Raw genomic sequence first — 26676 nt, forward strand, 5'->3', positions numbered from 1 at the left:
AAAGCCTTTGGCCTGGCCAAGGAGAGCTTTGCTAACATCTGCTATGAAACCAGAGCTGCACAGTAGTGTAGCTAGCTTATCAGAAGTAGTATGAATGAGAGGACAGTCCTCAAAACCAAACGGATCTGGCTGGTCTCAGTTTTACCTGGATCACCTACCCTGAGTTGTCAATCCCAATAAACTCACTGTTTTGACTAGAAAAAAAAAATTTGCATTTATTCTCACTTGCTACCTAATAGCACAGGATATTATATAATATTAACTCAATACAAATATATTGATATGAACAGTTCAAGATATTATGTAACAGTAAATACACAGCATTTTAAGTGCAGACTACTTTTAGCAGCGTAACCTGTCTCACTGAAAACACCACCTACAACTGTGGACGGCTCCAAGCACAGGAACACTGGCGCTGGAAGCACAAAACACTGATACCCAAGATGGCTTCAGGCTATCTACTGTGAATCTCTGAAACATGTTCACATGGTTGTTTTCCCCAAGGAGAAAGCCCCATTTCCTACCTTCATTGCCACTACACCTAAACTGGGACAGGGTATTAGGTCAGGGCCAGCACAGTCTCATTTCCCATTAGAGACTGACCAATAGAAGGTTTACCAATGACTCCCCTGGCAGATATTTGTTTTAAACTTACCTTGCAAATACTCTGGGGGTTTTATACTCTTCACAGTCATATTTTCCTTTATGATCTCCCATAATAAATCTACCTGTGGCATTATTATTGATGCTACAGTAAGCACCTAATGCACGTTTCACACATTTGCCATACAATGAATCAAAATGACATATCATCTTCCTTTCCTTCTCCATATGTTTTAATCCCAAAAAGGAGGGGGTTCTGGCATGTTGAGAATACTGTAGATTATACTAAGGCAGAATTGTTTATAGAAGCACATGATATGTGAAAAGATCATTTTAATATCAAGGACTTTAAAAGTTAAATTGATGTACATTTAATAGACTATCAGTACTAGTCTGGTTTGACCATTAGTTAGCTTTCTTCATTTTTCTTTATTTAAGGAAAAAAAAAAAAAAGAAAAAAAAAGCAACCAAAACCCAGAAATCACAATGCAAAGCTAAGAGGAATCATTTAAATATTTAAGGGATCTGTAAGACAACCCTCATGGTTCAAATCTTACCCTCATGGTTCACATCTCAGCTGCCTGCTTCTCTGCTGTGTAAGACCTTACAGTCATTTACCCTTCTACATCCACTCAGTACCAAGTCCTGCCAACTTCGGTGCATATGCTTAAGTGACAACACAAGTCAAATATAAAAGCCTTTAAGACACCTTTAAGAACTGTTTCACAGGATAGGATCCCAGGGTAATTCAGGTTGGAAGGTACCTATGGAGATCTCTAGCTGCAAAGCAGGGTCAGCTCTGCGGTCAGACCCAGCTCAGAATTTACCCAGTGGGGTCTGGAAACCCTCAAAGCACGCAAATAACCCAAACACCCTGGCCAGCCTGTTCCACCCCTTGGCTGTCCCTAGGGTGCAACCGCCTTTCCTTATACCCCACGGGAACCTCTCTGTTTTCAACTTAAGCCTGTTGTCCCTTGTCCCGCCATGTACAGGGGCAGGACAAGGCACACAAGAAGAGCCTGGCTCTATCTTCTTGAAAATCTCCTCAGAGATGCAGTTTTGCCCAAGGCCACCTCTTCTCTGCACATTCTTGACCCTTATCTCCTTTTAAAAAAACTGAAATATATACTTTGCCATGATAAAAATTACTCTTGAAATACAAATTGGTTTACTTCAAAATTGACTTGGAGCCCTGAGTTGACAGCCAGCAAAGCTGAAGAATTATTCCTCCTCCTCTAACAAAGCATAGCCAAACCCCACACATTTCAGCTTAGTTTTGTCTATTGCACTGATTATGTTATATTTGTAGCTAGAAAAATTCTCAAATAAAAAAGGACAGCATGTTTACACACTCTGTCCATAACTACAACTAAGAAATTGCAGTGTGGAGGTATGACAGTGTGCTACATGCATGGAGACCCTGTAAATGAAGAATTCAAATGGCTGTTTTCTCCAACCCTTTGCAGCTGTTATTTTTCATCTTACCTGACAAGATTTACCACAGTATTTAGCAACTTTGCACTGAGAGCATCTGTGCAGATGTTCATTCCTGTTTAGGGGGAAAAAAAAAATCAGTTATAAATACAAATAGGGCTTTGTTCTTATCCTTCTTACATAACAAGCAATTTTCAGATATTTCAAGGCAAGAAAAATATCTGAAAACCAAGAGTAGTCTAAAATGCACTGTTAGACAAGAACAAATTGTGACGATTATGTTCAAAACTGTATTCACAACCCTTCACTCATGTGACTCAGCACCTCTGGGGCCACTTTGGATCAACAGTAAAGAAATATCAAATGTGCTTCTTTTTTTTTTTTTTTTCCATACAGCTATAACCCTTAGGAGTTTGATTTTGTAGATAACATAATCAGAGCTGTGCAATACAGCTACCTAATCTATTTATTCTCTATCTTAAGTGTTGTCTTAAGCAAGCGTCACTATCTGTCTTAAGCAAGACCCTGCTGTGAACCTGTAGTTGTGACATTATAATGGAGTCTGAAGTTGACATGTCAGCAGAAATTTCTGTTCTAAGAAAATATTTCTGAATGGTGTACAGCAACACCAAAATCCTTTTTTTTTTTTTTTTTGGGGGGGGGGGGGGTGGGGTGGAGGAAAGAATAAAAGTCCAGTGAAAGCTAGAATAACTACCGGAGCTATGCATCACAATTTAAAAAAAAAAAAGAAAAAAAACCACAACAAAAAAACCACAAACACATCTCTCTAGTACCATTTTCTGTTGCTGTCTTACTTTACCATTATATGAGTTAAGAAAATATCACTGAAGCTATGTACATTTTTAGACACTAAGGAAATAATAAATGAGCAAGCACACACAGAGCAAATCTTACACCTCAAGTATAAAAATTCAACTAAAGATATCTACTTTAGATCAGTAGAAACAAAATAGATTTCAAAGCTTCTCTCCCCTCATTTTCCTGTAGAAAATAATGAAGATATTACATTATCCTAGTAACACTGGGAAGTTTCCACTTTGATAACATGCAGAGTTACATGCTTTGCGGGCATTCATTAGGCTGGGAAAACAGTATATATTTGTTGTTGGTTTTAAAACTGAAGACAAGAGAGTTACATTACAGACAAAACAATTAGCTAGACCGTATGGATGGCATAATCCTTATTACTTCCCCTCATGGCCATCGCTCTGACCGCAACCAAGCACAACACTTCACTAGGTGCCACTGTTAACCTTGTCAGCTGCACACAGCTTAGTTACACCCAAGAAACTATCACCACTAGCTACTCTTCAGAACCCCCTTCTCCATCCTTCTGCAAGGCAAGGAAGGAGGTATGTGCCAGTCACACCACTCTCCCCCTCAAAACGTAATTTTAGTTATATAATCTTTGTGTTGCTATAGTGCTTTACATTTAGCCACCTCAAATCTTATTATACAGATTAATACAGCCTTCCCATTTAATTGGGAAGTAACTATGGATCTAACACAGCCCATTTTGAACAGAAAGGGCAAGTTCAAATGATCAGATGGAGGACCTTTCACGGCAAGATTCCCAGTGCGTTCTTTACACTCACACTCCCAACTGGTATGGCTAAAACAAGGTGTAATTCTCTGCTTCTGCTGACAGCAAAAGAAAACTTCCCCACTGCCATGGGTAATCTAGAGGCTGTATACCATACAGTCATATTCCCAGCTTAACTGCTTTACAACATGACCTTCTTTTACTTACACCACCCAGTTGTCACGAAATTTTCATTTCTGTGGGTGACTTTAAAAATGGTAGAACATTCTCCAAAAGCCACAACCTAAAAAAGACAGCACCAACGTGCCCACAAATTTCAATCTAGAACTTCTGGATGATGAATTTAGCCCACTGATTTCAGCCATGACACCAAAAGTATCAGGAGTAAGGGGCAGAACAGCAGAAATACCATGGAGCATCCTCTAGCACAAACCAACCTGTCATTTCCCTCAAGCTTCACAAGTCGAAAGGGTGTTTTGCTAATGTATCAAAATATTTCTGTGTTTGAATTATTAAAAATAACAGCTTATACACTATCTTAGGACTCATAAGTATTTGGAGAGTTCTGATAGCTGCATTGGTTAAATATTAAGAGGAGCATAACGTACAGATCATTACAATCAAGTAACAACATTTTCATTTCTACTGCATAAAAATCACTGTTTTGTCACACAATATATTGTAGGCATTCCTACTAACTACCAGGAGAAACAGGAATGTTTCAGATATAAAGCACATGTTTTGCTAGTGCTTTCTTTACCTTCCTACCTGCAAAGCCAATGCTGGAGACTGAAAAAACTAGCAATGGTTGGATTCCTATAAACAGAATCTAAAATCTTGTACATGCATAGCAGGGTTTTGATTTCAAGTTGCAAAGCCTGAGGATGATTCAGAGTTCAAAACAAGTGTGAAATCTTCATTATGCCAGCTGGGGAGAGCTGCTTCATTCTTAAGGTTGAGCAATGACAACTTTAACCAGCCTACAATAGAGAAGCATGTATTTCTCATTCTAGATTAGAAGCTTCATGTCAGAGTAATTTTGGAAAGAAACACGTTCTGTAGAATAATTATTGTAGACAAAAAAAAAAAAGGAAAGAAAAAATAAAAAAGCAGAAATGCTGTTTGGACCTGCCTAATGATTTGGGTATCAGAAGCAGACCAGGTATAAACACATGCCTGTAAACTACGCATATAAATTCTTTTCCACTGAGACAAGTTTTGACACATCTTTTCATACAAAGCAGCACATTGTATCAAGGACATAAAATGTTTTATAAGAAATCCATACCTTTTTTCTAGGTATTTCACAATTAATAATACAGATTAAAGCTTTTCTGAAGCTAGACATTTCAAATTACCGAAAGAAAACACTACAAGATCTTTAACTTGTTTAGCTATCACTTTTTTTACATTCAGAGTCTGCTAGTCAACCATTCACATCATCACAGGCAACATTACCATTAAAAATCTGCCTACTGACCTGCAAAAAAAAAAAAAAAAAAAGCAAGCCAAGTACCTAGAACTTTGATTTGCTGTTTGGCTCCCCACACACACAGCTGCAGCCCTTGAGACGGTCTCTCCACAGCCCATCCCTGTTGCTCTTTACAGGTCTGTCTTACATGGCTGCACAGAATCACACAAAGGTCATGAAGGAGCTTTCAACCTCTCCATTTCCAGATACCTCCTCTGTATTCAGTATTCTATACCCATGCTGGCAGTCACTATCAAACTTCTCTTTGTTGGTACATGGTATTATCTAAATGACTCAGTGTTCACCTAACTGCTCAATGACTGAGCAAAACTGTTTTGAAGACAGACTTTTTTTGTTCTAAATGTTATTCATCAAAACACAGTAATGAGTTAGGGCTTTGATAGCAGAGCATTTGCAGCTGTAGTCCCACACACATTAAAGTACCAAAAAGTCTCAGCACCAGCAAGTAAAACAAATTCCCAAGCAAAGTAATTATAACCCTCTGGAGTCAGAATTTAAATGAATGAATGCCTATAACTATCAGAGAAGTCTCTCCTACAGATTACACATTCTTCCATCAGAAGGCTAGATCCAGCAGCCTTAATATACTGCAAGCATACCTTGCCTTGGTATACCTCTGTATTTTTCCAAGAGATACCAGGATTTACGGGAATCATAGGTGTTAAGTCACCAACACATACTCATTCCTTCTTTTGTAAAACAACTAGTGGACCTGTCACCACAAAGCACCAAATTCTTTCAGCACCCACAGAAGTTTCAATACTTCACAGGATTATATCTTTTGTATCCTTTGTCCCTAAGGGTTAACAATGCTGCAGTAACAAAAATCTAAGGACCATCACTCAAAACTTGGACTTTTGCCAAACTGACACTACCAGTCAGATTATTTGAATAAGGTGACCCCCTGCTGGCACCTTATAATGAATGAACTATCCATTCATATTTTAAGGTTTCTTTGAATGAGCAGCAGATGTAGAATGTCTGTTACAGAGCTGAATAGTGAAACTACTGAGGAAACTGTTGTTTTTTCTTCCAATCCTTTCCTCTCTCTTGGACTAAACATAAATTGTTTAGATTTATAGTATCTGTAAATCTTGCTACATGACATTTTAAACATAGAACAGCATGCTCTAAAACACTTAATCTAAATATAAAGAATTCAAAAAGACTCATCTATATATACATATATACATATATACACATACACACAAGATTCATGTATTTTAGAACATTTTAAAAAGTGAGGCAATTTGCCTAGTTTATTCCTATCCTTCTCAATATTTTATTAATTCTACAGGCTTTATTCAAACACTTTTAAAGTCACTGTCAAATACTCCCATGCATTTCTCATTACCTGTAAACATCATCTAGAAATAGTAACAGGTTACTCACAAGTTATCTACTGCATCTTGCCTAACGTGACTAATTTCATGGATGAGAAGAAAATGCACAGAATTTGATGTAATGCATTCAGTAATACTTCAATCTCTGAAAAAGATTCTGCTGCAATATAAAAGGAAAGATGCAGCAATTGAAAATAAATTATTGATTTCCCAATACAGCTTCAACAAGACCTTCCAGATTACCACAACCCCTTATAAAACACCAAGCAGAAGTGAGGATCTTGGCCTGTAATTAAAAAAAAAAAAAATCCACAAGAATAAAATAAGCAGGGGTTGTCGGCTGTCCTCTAGTGTGGCATTACGGTGGCTTGAAGGATCTTTAACCTGAGGAATTTGGATATAACTAAATCTTTTCATCATTATTGTCTACAAATACCATTCATAGAATAAGCTTTCCCAATGTGTACTGAGAAGACAAAAACTACACCTGAATATATAGGTGAGTGGAGGAAGTCCGATGGGATTGATATGGACAGGAAACAGAAGAAAACCTATGACAGGGAAAAAACTAGTAAGGCAGTTCAACTGGAAGTGGCACACACACCCTCCCCAGCAAAGTAACTTTTTTCCTTTTGGCTTTTTTAAAATCCCTTTTGTGAAAGGTACAAGACCACCAGAACACTGTAAGGAGGGGCTGATGATGAGTGGTGAGGCAGCCGGGCCTATGGGAAGCTGCTCCCAAAAATATGAGTGGCAGCACAGGAGGCAGCCTGAAAACACTTGGCTAAAATCCTAAGAACATGCCAAGTCTAAATCCCAACGTGAAGAGGCTGACGAGGGTTTGACTGAACTGTCAGGTCCTATCAGTGCTACACCTGCACTCTCACAACATACAAAGCATATGCCCTTTTAATGTGTTTAATTAATGTTTAAAGTTAATGTTTAAAACACCACAAAATACTTGTTTGCCAGGAAAGGACCCAATACAATTAAAAAAACCCACAACAACACTCCAACAAAATACAATTAGACTACTTAATTTATAAAGAAAATGCATCTACACTTATGTGCTGATTGCAGACATTTGATTTGCAGCCCTACTCACGAGGTAATGGCCAGACAGAACAGAACATTTGATTACCAGACTGCGTTCAACACACTTTTCTATGCAGTTTATTCACACTTCTGATTCTGCCACAGCTTGCAGGGGAAAAGGGCAATCTCACATGAATCCCCTACTGCATTTTTGTTGTTGATACTGTTTTTCAGTTAATAATCAAGTCCTATAACACATGTAACAAAAGAGCGGCTCTTTCAGATGCATGTCATGTTGAACTAATTTCTTGAACAAATTCTTAGACCTTTGCAATTCAGTCGAACATGTCAAGTGCATAAAGTCTACTTGGATTCTCTCAAGTGTGCATTTCAGACCTGTCACAAAGCGAAAGCAATCGATACCTACAATAAGCAAACATGTCATTCATCATTTTACTAATATGTTTCTGCCTTCCAATAATAAAAATAAAGATGCAAATATCAAACAGCTATTTTAGATTCAGTAGATTTGAGAGCAGAGGGAGTATCATAATGCAATTACAACTTATTTTCCTTATCTCTCTCCCAGCAGAAGTATCACGCAGTGTAGTGGCACAGCTGGTCCCCAGCTGTCACCCCACTGCTGCCCCATGTGGGCACCAGGCCCTGTGGGGCAGGGGCGGCATCTCCACTATACCAAAAGCCATAGCAGGGCTCTGAGGACAAGAACAATGGGGGCCAGGTGGCAACAACCCCAAGGCATACAACTCTATAACACCCCCAAATCCAAGCCCTTGGCAAGCAACAACCCTCCGAAGCCAGCACCACAGCAGGGGTTCCCAGCCCCTCCAGTGCCCCAGGTGCTGACCTAGGGCAGTCTGGCAGGCTCAGGGCTTCTCCCCTGTGAGGGCTCTGGACCTGCTCTGCAATAGCAGAGCAGCTGGTGGAGGAGAAGCCATCCTTCATGCACCCCATGGCCTCTGAAATAAGACCGCTGGGTTTTTCCTGTCCTAAGGTTATTCTGTGCACAGCTCTCAGGTCTGGGCGAACAAGAGTACAACTGGTAAAAAGCCTTTGAAATCTATGTTCCTAAAAGTCACGCAAAAATCTCCCATATTCTCCACTTGCACACCTCACTGTGTTAAGTATATGAGTTAATCTTTTTTAACCTAGCAGGAGTACTGGGGAGAAGTAGCTTTCTGAGAGGCAGCAAGAATGACGAATATTTAGAGTTGAAAAATACTAATTACGGCTAACCATCAATGATCAGTCACTTATTCAAGGAAGAACTAAGATCTTTTATATAAAGGAAAAACACACTTACTTCATTTCCATATATAATGATTAACCACTTCATACCAGAACATACTACAAAAGTGGTATTGCATTGTCCAGGAGCAGGGGAACCAAAAAACCAAACCAAAAAACATGAACAGCAAAAGCACCTGGTCTGTGGCAAAAGTTTAGTTAAGGCATTTGCACTCCCAAGCACACCACCTACTAACACAAACAAAAACACAGGTTATTCAAGATGACTTCCCATAACTTAAGTCTTGGCTTCTGAAGTCGAACATGCCACCCTGAACACCCACATTTGCTGCTGGTTTCTGTAACCCTTGTCACTCCCAGCCAGATATTTAACACCCTAATACCTTTCTGCATACATTCTACAGGTAAAAAAAATAGATTTCAAACAGATGAGGGGAGAGAGAGGATCCTTCTGCTTAGTGGGCATCAGTTCTATCCAGATCTTACACATTTTGGTTTTTTACATATGTATTAACTTTATTTGGTTTTAAAATATACATTGAATAGGTAATGAATACGCTGGGTCATATGACTCTAGCTGACAGGATGTTCCGGGTGGTATTTTTTGTCTAGTTTTGTGTGTTAGGTATTATTTCCCATAATTCTTTTCTGCATCTTGATTTTTCTTCTGAAGAATTCCTGGTCTGAAAATTGTGAAAAACATTTTCTAAATAAGACCTTGTTACTGGTTACAGTCATTTCTTCATTCCAGTATCCTCTTTTCTGACAATTTCTGTTGGATTTGCAGCTCTTTCTTCTTTTGGGACTCAAAGGAGCACCAAAAATAATTAAAAGACATGCAAAGGGTAGATTTTCATTTACTATTATGTAGAAGGAACGATAGTGGCATTGCTAAATTCTGATATGAAAACGTTCATGTTTCAAAACTTCTTTGCACTATTTTGAAAAAAGTTTGGATTTTTTTTAAAAAATCCAACACTCACAGAATGGTGCGAGATTCTTTGCTAAAACTGAAAAGTGATCTAGAGCCACAAAAAGATGCTTCTTCAGTTAAACTGAAAAAAAAAAATCCACACTAATTTTCTGAAAATAGGTCCACTAGAAGCGCAGTATTTATTCTGATACAGCCAAAACCAGAACTGTACATCTCCCCATTAAGCTGGTAACTAATAAAAAGCTTCAGATGCAGTGCTTTTCAACAAAATTAGTGAAGGAACTTATAAGAAATATACATAAAAATGCCGTCCTCAAACAGGCAACACATCTAATCTTACCTTTGAATTATATTTCTTCTTTCAGTCTTTACCTCTGATCCTAACCTATACAAGGAAACACAAGAAAATCTCTCAACTGAAAAACAAGAAAAGACTTCAAAAGTAATTTCAGCAGTACAAGGCTCTAACTGAAAACATTCTTCAGGAGAAGCATTCAGCATCTCCCCAAATAGTACATTTTTGTTCCAGAAGACAGACTAGCTTTAGAATAAAATACCTTTTATGTTTATATATGTGTATATATGTACACACACATAGCAATTGTAATACATATATACACACATCCACCCTTGATCAACATGCACAATGAGTAAAACAAATGCCATCACAACAGAAATCAATAGTTGTGTGAAAATACTGTCATTATCCTCCCAGTGAAACTCACCGCTATACCTCACTGAGCGCACTGAAGCAGAAACACACCAGAAGTTGGCTCTGAGAGCACAAGGTAACTCCTACAAATTGTCTCCTACGCCTACCTGCCCTGCAAAGGTACTTTGCCACAACTTCCCTTAAATCAAGGTTATCTCCAGTGTTTGCCTGCAGTGGGCACACCAATATGCCTCCAGCAATTTCAGGCTTAAACAGATTAATTTCAGGCACACAGCACATTCATTTCACCTTGGGTTTTTAATCAAAAAAGAAAGCCAAATACTGAGGAAGACGAAGATTATATTTCATAATATGAAAAGGTCATATCTATAACTTAGAAACCTGTAAAAAAAGCTACAGGTGATACTTCTAAATGCTCATTTCTGGAACATATGGTTACAATCCAATGAAGCCAAGCATAAAAAAACATCCCATCTTTCACTTTTCCCTATAAAAAATGATAAATGCATTGTTCATTAGTCTGCTCTATGTCCAAGTACTTTTTTTGTTGACCCATAAGTTAGCATTGCACAAAAAGAAAGCTGTTAGTCCAAAATATCATACTGCTGTAAATAGTTACATCCTGCCACTATTACCTCCTGGATCACACGGATCTATGATTTTCAGTGAAATATAAATCCTTCTGACCCCCTCAAAAAAGAAAAAAAGCTGATGAAGATATTGCCGCTTAGCTCTTTTCCCTTCTTGGCCATATTTACACTTTGTGGATACCTTTTTTTTTTTTTTTTAGAGATTCTGCAATACTTATCTACTTGGTTTTGTGCTTCCAAATATGAAGAGCTACATCCAAAAGTCCCTTCATTCCCTATGGAATGCATTTGGAAAGTGCTGAACAAAAAATAAAATATTACAGGCAACAAACTTGGATAGACATAGCAATGCAGCTGGGCTCAAAATAAATCGCAGTGCATTTTGTCTCCTAGATTTAGAACTGGGTAAGGAAGTACATCAAGTTAACCCCTCCTTTTCACCTGCTGAGCCCTTAAGTTCTGATCACACCCAAGTTAGGATACAAATATGACTGGAACAGATAGTCAGTTCTGCTTGCTTCTAAGCTGAAGAACCCACAAAGCTAGAAAACAGGAGTGAAATGCAGGGGGAAAATTGTATTTCTGTCAGATAGAGAGGGCTGATGACACAGAGAGAAACAAATTTGCACATATACTGGCACAGAGCCCAGAAAAACTGCTTGTTTCCCCTTTGCTCAGGTGTAATCTGGTATTGTGAGGTCTTGTAAGATATCCCAAGCATTCTTCTCATGAACTGGATGCTCATAAAATCCCACTGAAGGCACTTGCATTAGAAGAATGTGAAAATATTCTTGATATCAGCAACCACTTCCCACCTCCAGCAAGCCCTCCAAAGCATGATGGCTTTCTGCTGTACTCGTTCCTCTTGGGATACCCCTTAAACGCATCTAAGTTTTCCTCAGACAAAAGCACTTCTGACACAAAGCCTAATCTTCACATCTTAGAAATGCAGACTACTCCTGACAGCACCACTGTTTACTCTCCTAAACTGTTCTACACAATTATCAAGCATTGAGGAAACCTGAAGAAAAATCATTTTTAGTAGATCTACAAACACCTGTAATAAATTTGCAAAGAGCTGTCTAACCAGTTCTCTCAGTCTAGCTGGATGGACAGCCTTTTAAATTACCATTAACACACACACCCCTTCCAACTTTTTTTTAAACATACATTTTTCTTCAAGTCTTCAATATTTCATCAGGTTTTTTCCTGTCATTTTGTCATCTCCAGCCTTGCAGGCATTTTAGTTTTCTTGCCACTGTTTGTATTTTTTCCCCTAATTTTCTCAGTGTTTCAACATCTTTTCTTCGGATGTTGGGAACCTCTTTCCCCTTTTCTAGATTACAAAGGCCTTGGTTGTTTGCTTGGAGAAGTCTCACTTTGCTCCCCATCAGCCCCAAAAGGTTTTTCTCTCCCAATAATTTCTGTTCAAGAATGAAACAAAACATGGCTTGGCAATACCTGAAAAGAGTGGACTTTTATTTATAAAGCACAATGCAAAATACCAATACTGAATGATGATTTTTCATTTTACACTCCTTACAGCAGTTTTCATTGCACATCAGGGTGACCACATTCAAACAACTTGATCTGAGAACATTTTACGAAGTTTCCAAATGCCAAGTGATTCAATAAAATCTCTTCTGTCACATCTCTCACTTCTCTCTCCAACAGATTCTGGATGTCAATACAAAAGCGATGTCTTCCCATGCTTCCTTCCTTTACATGTCATCAGAAGGTGGATTTCATGAGTCCCATTCTAAAGCTTAATTTTGAAGATGTTCACCAATAAGAATGAAGGTATTTAATTCTAGCAGTGGGACAGCAATGCTACATAGAATGTATTCAGAAAATTCAGAACACATATTTTTAAATATTTACTTTTGACTTATATAAGGCATTTAAAGCCAAATTGTTATTTTCGTTACAGTTATTTCACACCATTAGTGATGGAAAGCAAGATATTGAAGCAGGACTAAGTATATAATAGCCATAAGTTGAAGTTAAACCTTGAAACTTCTCTAATGTCTATATAAAACTTATAATGCCAGACTGACAAAAAGAAACCTTACTATAAAAAAAATGTAGTCACTAAACGTTTTACATCTGAAATCATAAAGTCCTAGAGCTTAAAGATTCATTGGAGCATCCATCTTTTTCTCAAAGGTCTTTGTAAGGTCCTTCCATGCTTCAGTTAACCTGTGTGCACAGAAACACCTGCACATGTCCCCAAACAGCCTTGGAGTACGGGACTACGGGGACGCACAGGCAGCGCACGGTGCTGCCCAGGAAAGCAGTAAGCACCCGGGCGTTTAACGGGGCAAAGGCTCACGCTGCTGCATGGCCAGCAGAACACCACCCAAAGGGCAGAAAGCACGGGAGGGTACACGAGCTAGTAAGCACTCCCATAGCTACATGTGCAGTGAAGACACAAGTTGGTTTCAGGGGCTCTGCTAAATATTCCACCATAACAAACCCAGAAATACCACTGCTGAACTGTGTGGTGATATTTGGTCACCTCTTGCTTGCTTCTTCCCCCACTTCATTTGGTGTCAACGCCTCTACAGAAACAGGACAAGGTCCCAAATCCATACTCTAAATCTAAGAGTCACGGCCATTGTGGCTGGCCAAGATGCTGCGACTACTGATCTAAGAAATCCTCTGCAGGACTTGAGCCTTTCTACTCCAAAATAAACAGCCAAGGAAAGGCATAAATCGGTTCCACATCACCAACTACTCTCTGTACTCTGGTGACATCCAATGGCTAAAAGTGTAATAAATGTTTCTTCAATTTCAAAGATTAGTCATCCAAGTTTCCCTTTAGTAGAGAAGCAAAAAAAGTCAAGAGAAATGCCTCTATAACTATAGGGACACCTATACTTTCAGAAAAAAAGGTAAATATAATTTAACAGCTGAGAGCACCAGTGTTAATTTGCCTCAGTCCACTTCCCACCCATTTACATATCAATTAGTAAGTAGGCCAAATCTATACACCCTTCATGGTTTCCAAATTGGTCCATTTTGAAAAGAAAGATATTTTAAAAGAAATTGGCCCAGTTCAGACGTGTAAATAGAACCCAATGTCATCACTACCTTCAGAAAACCTTCCTGCTGAAAAATCAACAGTTTGACAAGGAAGGCATCTAACCCTGGGAGTAACACTGAAAATTTCACTAGCTAACTGACATGCTTGAGGACATACACATGCTTAGGCACGTCTGTAAATGGCAGCCCTGTCTCATAAACTAGTTCTTAGTACTGCTACAGTTTAACTGTACTCAGTATCTTCATAAAAGGTACTTGCTCCAACTAAGGAAGCACCTGAATAATTTAGTGTCTCCCAGAAACTACACCTTATTTTAGAGAGGGAGCTCAGATAATACTTGCAATTTTTTTTTAATAAATTCTGTTGGAAATGTAAAAAAATTAGGTAAAATGTGGGTAGCTTTCAGAATTCGAGTAATTCTTGAACTAATTTTGTTCAAACTTAAATTTTTAATAAAAGAGCCCATGTATTTTTAAATGAAGCCTTCTCCATTTCTAGCTCAGATTTATCATGCAATATAATAATGATGTTGCATTACCATGAGAAATAACCAAATGCTTTTTAAAAATCTGAAGCTATCATTTTCATTAATGGAATCAATTTCTTAACTAAGCCACAGTAATTTCAACATACAACATGCATCCTCACACTTAGCTACTGGTTCTTATTTTTTTCTTACAACATTCCATAGGGAAAGTTGAAAGAAGGAGGATCTGCCAAGCCATATCTGTCATAAGATAAGAGATAGTCATCTACCTTCCTGCTGACTTGTCCAAATCACAATGCATCAGTGCACACGTTTCTATTTAAAAAATTGCCGCTGTTATTGAAGAAGCTTCAAAGAGGCACAGACACTGAAAAGAGGTTTGAATATGGAGAATCACAAATTGAAATGGACTGGCCATAGATTTTGCACAATTATCCAGTTAAAATTGTTTTTTATGTTCCAGAAAATGCTACTTTTACATCACTATAAGTCTTCAGTTAAAGCTCATTTTCTTTATGGACAAGAAACGTGGGCCTTTAATCATCATACCATAGCTTCAGCGATAGGTCATGAGTGAAATCACATTATTTGTTTCAGTTCAACAACCATGGAATGAGACTTTGCAGAGCACAGTACAAGAAAATGAGAAATATGTTATTCCTTATTTGCAAGGGAAGAAAGCAAAGGTTTATTGTGATAGGCAAACACTGGGAGAGCTAGAGTTTTTGTTAATGTATGTCAGTGCTGATATGCCTTATAGATATCAGTAGAAGTTAAATAATCAACAGCAATGCTCTGCTTTGCAGAATAAAAGAAATGCCAGCAAAACATGTTTGAAAAACATGAGCCTCTGGTAATTTCTAAAGGCAACCATGCCCCAAATCAATGAACTGAAAAAGCGTGTGGGAAGGAATGATCCATCACAATCACACTGTTTATAAAAACTTTTCTTTCATTAAGATTGCAAAATAAAAATATTTTGTTCAAGTGTGTGCATATACATGTACATATTTTTATCCATATATACAGCGTCTCTTGGTTTTCTCATTCCTATTCTGAATTTTTCATCTCATATTTGCTACTTTATGTCTCATGAAAACGTTACACTAATTCATTACCTTTTCTGAATATCCACCACCACCCCTGCAGTAACACAATGAAACTCAGTAGAGGTCCCTCACCAGCTCGGGCACCTGTCCCCTCTGACAGTTCTGCTGGCACACAGGCATCTGGCCGACACAGTACCAGAATGATCTGCAGAAACCCTACATTTAGTTTATTTTACTGCTCTCCAGTCAAACTTTACATCCAAATCAAAGACTTTGTCTCTATATGTGGAGGGAAGGACAAGTGTCCTTCTACTGTGGACTCTTTACTCAAAAACATTACAACATACCAAGAACTTAAAGAAGCTCATGTTAAGTCCCCACTGTTGTTACACACCTGCAATAGGTGCTTAAGTTAAAGCTGATTTGAGTATTTCTTATGAAAGCATCCATCAACATGCACTAGTTGTAAATGAGAGGTGCGGAGAAAGTATTCCTCTGCAGGCCAGGTGGAAGAACAAGCACCTTGCAGACCGGGAGACAGACACCTGGCCTCTGTCATTCTGGTTGCTTAGGCTGTGCTTGAAATACTTGCTGAAGTAGGTATTTTTTAAGGTCTGAACAGAAATAACAAAGTTATATTGTCAGTATAAACAACAGGAGATGCAGGTTTACTTTTGGGTTTGACTATTTTTATTGTGTTTCATTTTAATCAAGAGATGGGCTCCTCTGCTTAAACTGAGATAATTCTCAAGTAGTAAGTGGAATGAAGCCTCTGATTAATTTCATATAGATCACTAAGACAGCTAAAAGAACCCAAACCACAACTACAATTTAAGCTGAATGTAAGAATTCAATATGAAAAGACTCCACATCTCCTTTTGGTGGACTGCTCCAAACCTGAATACATCACCTGACAGAGAGATCTGCTACTTCTCAGTGATTGCAGCTAAGGGAACAGCTCTCATCTACAAAAACTAGTTCTACTATTGAAATACTTGTCTGAGGAAAACAAACTCTTTTGCATTTGTAAGTGCTGCTTGTGGAAGTCACCTCTGTTAATACAAAATAAAAATTATAAAAACATTCAAACACAGGAAGGCCAAAAATGACAAAAAGGTGAATACCACCTTTAACCCACCACAATTTAGCTACTTGTTAACAGTGGCAAAACTCAGCTTTGGAGGAGACAAGATTTCTTGACAGCTCCAGACCGTGGAACAAAACTCCCATCACCCAAGGAACCACTCAGATTTCAAACCTGAAATCTAATCTCTAGATGATCCATATTGTTTGGGGTTATTTAACCTAAAAGTAAATTACATTTTGGAAATTACATGTAGTGCATTTTCTACTGGTATGATTGCTTCCACACTAACGGGTTATGTTTAAAGAACGTATGTATGTTCAGGGCTGTCAATTAGAAAAATTACATATTTTAATTAAGGTTGTTTTCTTCTTAAAAATAGGCATTTCAGTTGTTCTAAAATGACATCACTCGGGGGGTGAGGGTCGGGGTGGGAGGGCTGAGTAGTGACGTCCCCTCTGCTGTGCACTACACCAGAGTCAGGCCAAGTACATGGCAATTATCCATAATGTGGTTAACTTCACATCAGTTACTCCAGGATTTTGTAGAGATTCCTCACAACAGAGAGAAACTTTCAAAGAACCTGAAAAGCTTGCATTTATGAGATAGATATCTATATGCCAGATGTTTCCGAACTAGGTCACTTCAAATTGGGAGAGTATAAAGAAGACACTGACACAGAATAATTTGCTGATTCAGGACCATTTGTTTGCACTTCATATAAAGCTACTTTTTCATCCAATTTGATAAAAAGTTCCCAGCATGATACTAGGTCATTGCACTGCTAAAGATGAGGCCGTCTGCAGGAGATAAAAAAAGTCAAGGCTCTGACCACTGCATTCACCACAAAAAAGAAAAAAAAAACCACAACACACAAACACGATAGGCCAAGAACTGATGGATCAATCACACACACACAAAACACAATCTTTTGAAATTATTTCTCTACACTCCTTATCCTAAAGCACAGGTTAGCTGAACAGCAGCAGTGTCTCACCCTGTAACAGCAGAAATTCCTTAACCTACCTGACCAGGCAACGGCAATGTTGTTCTTTGTAAAAATTTTTTAAAACCTTGGGTGGAAATCCAGATTAGTGCATGTTCAGTATTAATCGCTGTTGCAAAACTTGTGAACCCTGAAAACGTCTGTGAATGTTTTAAGCTAAAATATGGACTGAGCTTCCAAGACTAATTTGCGTTGGCAATGTTCAAGATAGAATTACAAACAGATGTTCTAGTCTGTCTGAAAAACTAAGGGATTTGGGGATAAAAGTCTTCTGAACGATTAATGATATTGCCAAAATAAATAAATATGCAGTCATCTGCTAAAACTAAATATATATAAACACATAACCCCAAAGCAAAGTATAGATCCTATGAAAATATGGAACAGATTAACGTAAACTAGACAGTGCCAAGACAGTTGTTTTAGGACACTAAAAGAACGCTACAACCTTCTTTTAGAGTGAAAATATGATATACTTAATTGTACCACCACATATTAAAAAATACCGGTGGGAAAAACAGAACCACTGAGACTTGGACTCTGTAAAATACTTAAGAGTAAATGACTCTCAAATTAGAGCTTTAGCAAAGGATAAAAACAGGTAACAGATTACCAATTTATTACCACTTTTATATGGCTTTAGAAGGTGACTTTGAAAAGAAAATCAGATTAAAAAAAATAAGAGGAAGTGCAATTTTTTTAGAATGTTGGCAAGAAAAAAAAATCCTAAATGGAGTATATCATCACATTTAATTTGTGAAGTACTACAATAACATATTCAGTGTACCTTAAACTAATTGCAAACAGACAAATTGGCAGGATAAAGGGTTCTACCATCCTATAATGCTTATAATGTTTAACTGGAATTCTTATAAAGACATAAACCAAAAAGCAGCTTAAGCCCATTTTTCTTACTGGATTTGTGTACTTTTAAAAGGGAGTTACTCATTCTTGGATCTCTTCTACTCTTACAATTTGTTCATTCTGTGCAATTACAAAGAAATACAACTCTTGTAGCTATGACTTCAAGAAACCAATTAAGTTCCCAAATACTTATTTGATTTAGAGTTAAAACTGTTCAAGCACATTTTCTAAGATGACAAAAATTCTGTTTATGAATGCATACTCAGGCTGCATACACGGAAAATTTTTACAAGTTACCATTTTCTAGGGGAACAAATGTTTGTTGGATGAGTAGACAGTTGCAGGTAAAAATACTGGATAAAGGCAACTATGTAAATGAAAGGAGGAATAACAGATTTCTGGGAACAAGAAAACAAGAACTGGTGTTTTCTCCAATGCTGAATTCTAATTCCTGAAGGTAAAACTTACATTAGAGTACCATCACCCTCCTCAGCTGTGGACTTCCCTTGTACCACTGAAGTCTTTGACAAAGTTTTCACCAACTACACTAGCACAGGATGAAGGCAGGAGTAGAAAAATAAGTTACACAATCAGATTAGTTTCTTCCAGCAAGGATTGCTTTCCTCTGACCTGTGGAAAAGTAAATTTGCGTTGACACCAAAATCATCATCTCTAGATTTCAGGTCAAACCATAGTAGATCAACTGTGCACTAAAGCACTGCAAAAAAGACCATCTGATGAGATTAGCTGGGGCAAACAGGCCATTTATGAGCTGCAGCCCCTTGTGCTATGACCCAACTGAACCAGCAGTCAACCCAGCAAATCTAAAGCTTCAGCAGCACAGACACATGTTCAGATCTACATTTTGTAACAAAAACAATCCAAAACTTTGATTTGGGAAAAAATTCTTTCACAAAAACTTCAGCACTAACAGAAAGCTGTTTTAGTGATCACTGTTCATAAATAAACCATCTACACAATGATAGCCAGGAAGTAATCCATCCTCCACATTCAAGACTCGCTGACATGTTCGTCAATAACTACTAAAGCTACACGCATCTTTGATACAGGGACTGGGAAAACAAAGGAAAAGAGAAAAAGCAGGTATAGATTAGACCAGCCTAAGAAAGGGAGCTTTCTGAAGATTTTCAATTCAAATTAACAGGCAAGTTTTGTGGGGACCATTCTCAGGGCCCCTCTTAACTCCAAGGACAAAGCAGCGCGCAGCTGTGGGAAGATGCTTACACCACAAGCCAGCATATGAAACCACAGAACCATAAAGCCAGTTACGTTGTGTGAAACCTCTGGAAGTCACCACGTCCCACCTCCTGCCCAAAGCAAGGCTGACTTCAGAGGCTGACCAGGTGTAACACAAGCAGATGTTCTGCTTAAAAGTAAGCGCCACTGAAAATCCCACAATCATCAACTCCACAGGTCTTGCTGTAAATCCATATATCCATCCCCCTGTAAGGAGTCCAAACTGTTTATTTGTACTGGTGAGCAGCTACCAACATGAGCTGGGTCACTGATTCCTTTTGGTGACATCCAAGAGCCACTGACACTCAAATTGGCATCACTGGGATCCAGGAGCAAGTATAGAGAAACAAGGGTGAGTATAGAGGACAAGAGCAGATCCCACTTGCGAGAGATACTGGAAGAGGTCATTATTTAGCATCAATAAATATAGGTCATATACATCACCTGAAAATCCAGTTCTTTCAGACTGTCTGAAGACTCAAAGGAACACTGTATCAAGTATACGCCACATATTTTAAGTCTCGTCTCCTTCCATACCACAAAATAAAGAAATCTTTTGCTAAAAAAAATCCCACACCACACAACAAAAAAAGCCCAAAGAAGTAGAAGAAAAAAAAAAGCCCTTTATATATCCAGATTCAAGAACTGTATTGTCAGAGAGGAACAGATAGAAAAAGTGGTAACTAACAGCACATACAGCTCTCATTATGAAAAAAAATAAAAATTAATGAACACATTTACTCAAAAAATAATTCAGTATCTATATATAGCAGAGATTACATAATTTTTTGTTAAATAGCCAGGAAGCTTACTACATTTAGAACACAAACCCAAAATGCTTTCAATAACCCAGTGAGTACAAAACTTTATAAATGTTAACAACAGATCCATTACCTAGCATTCAGCAACTACACAAATACTGTCAAAAAATAAAGTAGCTCTTCATCTGCCAAAATGATTTAGCAAGTCCGTCTGAAAGATGATGGGACATCCATATACGATAACCTTGTGAGTTCATGACAGAGATTCCTCCATCCATCATACCAAGAGGAAAGGAAAGGTTATTCAGGTTAATAGATATAGAATATCTATGATTGACTTCTGTATTTCACTGCACACGCAATACCTTCCAATGATCACAGAGCTGTTGGAAAGTTTGTGTGAATCAATTCTTTATTCATGTTCAAGATATTAAACTACGAAGACAAATTATAATTACACGATCCTCACTACAGTACATAATGGTAAGACAGTATCTGTTTACCATAGCAAGCAGAGGGCAAGCATATCCTTAACTATAGAGGCTCAGAGGTCAATGATGGCTCAAATACAAGATGCAAACTCAAAACCTACATTGTCACATTAAAAGTTACATTTTCTGATATATTTGCAATTATGCAAGACAGCTTTCTGCCCAGATCCTACCCCTCCCTTCACTTTTGCGGGCAAGGGGAGAAATTCTTCATTTTCTCCCCTTCAGCTGATCACTTCCAGGTTCGGTTCTTTTAGAGGCCAGGCTTTCCACACACTGAGCAAATGAACCCCTAAACAGATATAAATTAATTTCACTCACTTTATTGTTTTGAGTTCTGTGAAACTGGTTATTTTCAGTTCCAGGTTATTTACAAACCTGGAAGAGGCATTGGGTCAGTGTCATGAATTCTTGAAAATTTTTAAGTACTATAGCACTGGTCAATTCTAAACTCACATTAATAGCAGCAACAAAACAGAGAATGAATAAGAAACCAGGTAAAAATGCTAAGCAGAGTGTAAGAAGTGAGGCAAAGTGGACAGGAAAGCCAGGCAACCTTTGAAAATCCAAGCTCAAGAGTGTCTGGGGGCAGCGATTTAAGGGAAGAACCACAGGTCACCCACCCACCCTGGCAGCAGACCAGCACTGGAAAAGAAAGGCCACTTGGCCAGCCCCAGAGCAATGGCCCCTGCAGCCCTCTGACTTTCCAGCACTGTTCGGTGTGCAAATACCAGAAGAAACACACACGGCAGCACAGACGGACACATGCACCCAGCTTGCTGAGGCCATGCTGCCTCTCCCATTTCCACAGGAGCAATTCTGTGTCCCCTACACTTACCTTGCACCTACTGCTGCCGAAAAATCCTTTATAGGTGCGTGAGGCTTCACTGAGCTCAAACACACACAGTATCACCAAGCAATACCAGTGGCATTGGTATTGCACAGGAGGCAGCTAGACTACATTTAGTGCTGCACAGGGAATCGCTTTAAAGGAAGACAGATGTAGTGAACCCATGAAGATCTGAAACTTAATGGAAGACAAACTCCAGAATAAACGCTTGCAAGTCACAGTAGTGACTGCAGACTATCTACAGGCTCGCAGATAGTCTTTTTAGGCATTTTATCTCATCTCATTTGTATGTTATCCCATTACGTACTTTAATAAAATTTGGCAAGAAAATCTTCCAGCAAAATAACAGCTGAGCTGCGTTTGCATGCCCCGCAGGAGTCACACAAAGACCGATGCTCTCACTAATGTATATAAATGACTGCCTGAAGGTTGCACAGATGCTCCACTGTGCATCTGCACTGATGATGTGGTCATTTTGAAAAGCCCTTTCCCAATCTGTTACAGAATACCTGTTTCTAGCTTCTTGACTTGGGGAATAAGCTTCAGCATCAAATGGTTTACTGATAATTGCCTCATGCTCAATCTGTTATGAATAAAATGCATGATACTCCTGCCTCACTTTGAGGAACAGTTGCACATAAAGCAGTTGGAGAACTGACAGTAGCATTTAGGTAGATGATAAACACAGCAATTTAATACACTTTAGAGCTTGCATTTCAGTTCTTCCACGCAAGTCATGTGGCCTTTAACAGCTGATAAATTTTCCCCTCCAACATGGCTCCAACCATACTGCCTGTGAGCACTAATTATGGAGTAATCAATGTTAGCCCATATTCCTAACTAAATGGTTTACAAAGAATGAATAATAAAAGCCTACTGCAAATGCAAACAGATTACCTCATTATCATAGATTCTGGATCTGCATTCAAGAATTAATCCACAGTAAAATTTCTTCGCTCTCTCTAGTCAGACAGAAGAGAGAACTGGGCACTTACTGCTTATGCATACAGGGTCAAATGCAAAAGTTGTCAATGATAACCTTGACCTAGCAGCCAGCTGACTCAATCATAAAAAATATAACAACAATTTAAAATTTAAGATCACAGGGACAGAGAATTATTGTACACACACTGCTATTTCCACATTATTCCATTTGCATATATGATTTACCATAATCCAGGAGCCAAAAATGTCCCCTGTAACACACAAAGCTGCAACAATACAGAAGAATGTTACAGCAAACCATAGTACTGACTTGCGTCCAGGCAAGTTATAATGCTTTAGTTTTTAAAGCACCTTTTTGCTTAGTCTCAAAATCATAAAAGGCACTAAAAATACAGCAGATGCTATAAGCAACAGAGGAAAAACTTGATACAGTTTTACTGGAACAAGAAAAATATAATTTTGAAAAGTATTTTAAATACAGTACTTCTGGAAAACCCTAGAGGTGTTCTACGGTGTACTCTGAAGATGGGAAACAGTATTTATGGTGGCAGAATTCAATCCTATGACTGCACTCATATTATTGAATAGTCTTTCCCAGTTTGCTTGTCTGATTTTTTAAAATCTTCATTATAACTGTCCCAGCTTCATACACTTAAGAGTATCCACAATGAGCCTTTTCCATAATATTTCATCATTCAATTAATGATGAATAGGAAAAAAAAGTTGCTGATGCTTTAATAATTATTGACTCACTTGGAAAAAAAAAAAAATCAATTTTTTCCATGAGTATAATCACTGCAATAGGAGGAATTGGTACAAAAGGGAAAACAACATTGCAGTTGCTTCTGGTCATTTTGAAACTGCCCCAGCTGTACACCCACTGAGTCACAAAGTTGACTGCAAGTGCTGAATGCAGATCCCACATTACAGTGGCTGGGCAACCTATGTCATGAACAGGGCTACTGAAAGTCAAAAAGTGCCTAATCCCATATGCTGAATATTGCAGGGCAGCAGAAATATGGCACATGCTTTAACAGGATTTGCCTGAGTAACGGGAGGAGCATCGCTGCCACAACCAGCACCAGAGCCCTGGCTGCTGGGCTTAGTCAGCAGGTTGGCCACCACAGGGATGCTGACGTGCTAGGAAAGCCCCAGCTCTACCAGTCCTGGGGGTACTGGCTTTGCTCAGCGGTGGCAGTGGCTTGGAGAGGCCGTGCTCCATGGGTTCAGTCCCTTCCATTTCGCCATGTTCCCTGTCACTGCACTCGAAAGGTGACAACTCTGGGAGGCTGCTGATACCAATAACCCCCTGCCCTGTACCCTCAGGCCTGGAAGCCTGGACCTCACCCATCTATGTGCTTCAAGAGCTACAAACCTTAACCCAAGGCCAGAAACAGATTTTTAAGCCTCTTTAAACCAGACAAACTTGCTTTAATGAAAACCAAGACAGATCATGCCATGGATTTCACACAGTTACACTACATTGTTTAATTTTTCAGATGCTTTGCCACTCTTATCTTGAATGAGGAGTTTCTTCAAACAACTCTGGCAGATACAAATGTGACTTTTACTACCTCCTACACTGCTCATTTCAGTTCCGCCTTTGTTACCATGTCTGGCAATATCATTTAAGTAGTGTTGGGTATCAAAAAGCTTTAAGGGAGGTGCCATGAAACGGGCAGGCTCAGAGGATGTCCCACAGCCCACGCATGGCAAGTCAGTGCAACGGAGACTGATGTGAAGGGGTGCCAGGTTGCACAGTGGTCACAGCTCAGAAATATGGGCATCTCTGTAACGAAGGGGATAGGCACACAGAAAGAAAAGAGAAACGGAGGGCAGAGGCATCACCCTGGTACAGCAAGATACCACCAGCCCTCCTGTGTCCACTCAATGAACAAGGCTGAAACTGGTCTCAGGCAAAAGCATCTCTTTCTCCCAGGTGGGAAAGAGATGGCTCAGCTGCCTTAACTATGAAACAGGTTGTCCTGACAGTCTATTTTTATCCTGCAGAGGTTCGGTTTCACTTTGATCATCTTTGATTTTTTTTCCCCTGTACAGTTTCCTTCAAATGTATGTATAGATTTGAATTTCACAGAAACTGATGATGAGTCAACAACTGCAGGTGATAAAGCCCAAACTTCTGTCAGGAAAAAAACCCACATGTGTTGATAACCTGACTATCTTGTAGAGGATCGGAGTAATTTGCAACTAAACTGAGCTTTGAATGCAACTAAATTAAGTATCCAGCTGCTATATAAAAACTGTCTCAGAATAATTACAATCCTACTCCAAGAAGAAGAGAATTAGATTAAAGATTAAAAGATAAAAGATTATTTGAATATATATCCAGATGTGCAGTGACTGAAGTTGCTTTGTGTCACTGAATATTTTTTTAATATTCAATATTTTAACATATACGCATACCAGAATCTCTCAAATATTTAGCATCCAGCCATTCCTGGCCAGAAAAGCTTTATATGTGAAAGCTATAAAAACAATTTAAAAGGCAATCTGTTAAAGTTTCCATTGAAAATGCTGCAAAATTTCTACTTTTCCTGCCTATTTATTCATCTAAATATGAGACAAGTCAACATTGGCTCGAAACACAGACACTGAATGACATAAGACACATTATCATCACACTTGTAAATTTAGAGTGAATGGGTTCAACATGAGTTATACCCTACAGAACAAAAGCTGTGTGTCATATTCCGTTTTTGCCATAAAGATTGTTACTACAGTAATGTTCTAGTCACTACTGTCATTTGTAAATACTAATTGCAGGCATAAATAGCTAAAGCAAACAGCCACAAAGTTGGCAATTTTATTTTAATCCTTGAAAAAAATGTCAAGGGATATTACTTCAAGGGATATACCTGTTGATTATAACCTGAATTTTTTTCTCTGTTTAACAAAGATAAGTCAGTCATAGGGTAATTTCTGTTAAAAAATAAATATGCATGTTCTATTTCTTCTCAGAGATTTTTCCTCCTTTTTCTGGGGGCCATGTGGCAGCAGCCCAGCCAACCAGTTAAAACAAAGATTTAAACACCTAACGTTGTGGTTTTTTCATAAAACAGTGATAATATTAAGAAAAACACAGTGACTATGAACCACACCCTAGAAAGCAAGCATAAAGTCTCTGATAATCAATACCTAACTAGCTTTTCAGAAGAATTATCTGTGAACTTAAAATCACCTTGAAGCTTATAAATGTCTTGTAAGATTGTTTGTACTATCAAACCTATCTAATAAGGGCAAAGTGCATGGTGACCACTGTCAAATTAATTGTTCAATCAAGAATCAGTAAGTAAAAGGCATTAGGTCTGTTATGCTCCATTGCATACAGTTACATCTTTGATAACTGCCCCGTGGGAGTTTATGGATCTTACAATGACCCCTGTCGAAACTCAATTGACTTCTTTCCTGTAAATTCTATTAGAATTGGTCCCTGCATCACTGGCCACAATAATCAAGAGCAGAGAGCCTGATTTATGTATAAGCATTTTGTTTTAATCTAACTGAATAGAATATAAAACAGGTGAGGTTATGAGATGGCTTTAAAAATAAATAAATAAAAAGGGAACTGCATACCATTCTATACCACAAATTAAAAAAGAAGTTTAAAATCTCTAACTTAGAAACTGGAAATTCTTCAGGAACAAGAGGGAGTGAAAAGGAAAAAGAGTTTTGTCTAAATATTGGCCTTTCAAAAAGTACCAGAATCCACACCAAAAAAAAAAAAATTGTACACAACAAATATAGTGTGCAAATGGAATTGTCCAAATAGCCTGAAGCTTACCTAAAGCAAGAAGCATTGCTTTTTAAGAGTTCCTAATAGGAGTAAAACTGATTAATTTATTGAGAAAGCAAACACTATTTACTCGCAAGTTTAAAGA

The 26676-nt window shown here is 38.3% G+C and overlaps 1 protein-coding gene across 1 annotated transcript in view; it reads right to left on the reverse strand.

The window, feature by feature from the left end:
* Window positions 1-26676, reverse strand: part of SMYD3 (SET and MYND domain containing 3) — a 420179-nt gene that overhangs the window by 368390 nt on the left and 25113 nt on the right. Inside the window, exon 2 of the mRNA XM_056344176.1 lies at window positions 2089-2152. Within this exon, the coding sequence (XP_056200151.1) occupies window positions 2089-2152 (64 nt within the window). The remainder of the gene's footprint in view (window positions 1-2088; window positions 2153-26676) is intronic.

Source organism: Falco biarmicus, chromosome 6 (assembly GCF_023638135.1).
Source record: "Falco biarmicus isolate bFalBia1 chromosome 6, bFalBia1.pri, whole genome shotgun sequence".
Classification (NCBI taxonomy): domain Eukaryota; kingdom Metazoa; phylum Chordata; class Aves; order Falconiformes; family Falconidae; genus Falco; species Falco biarmicus.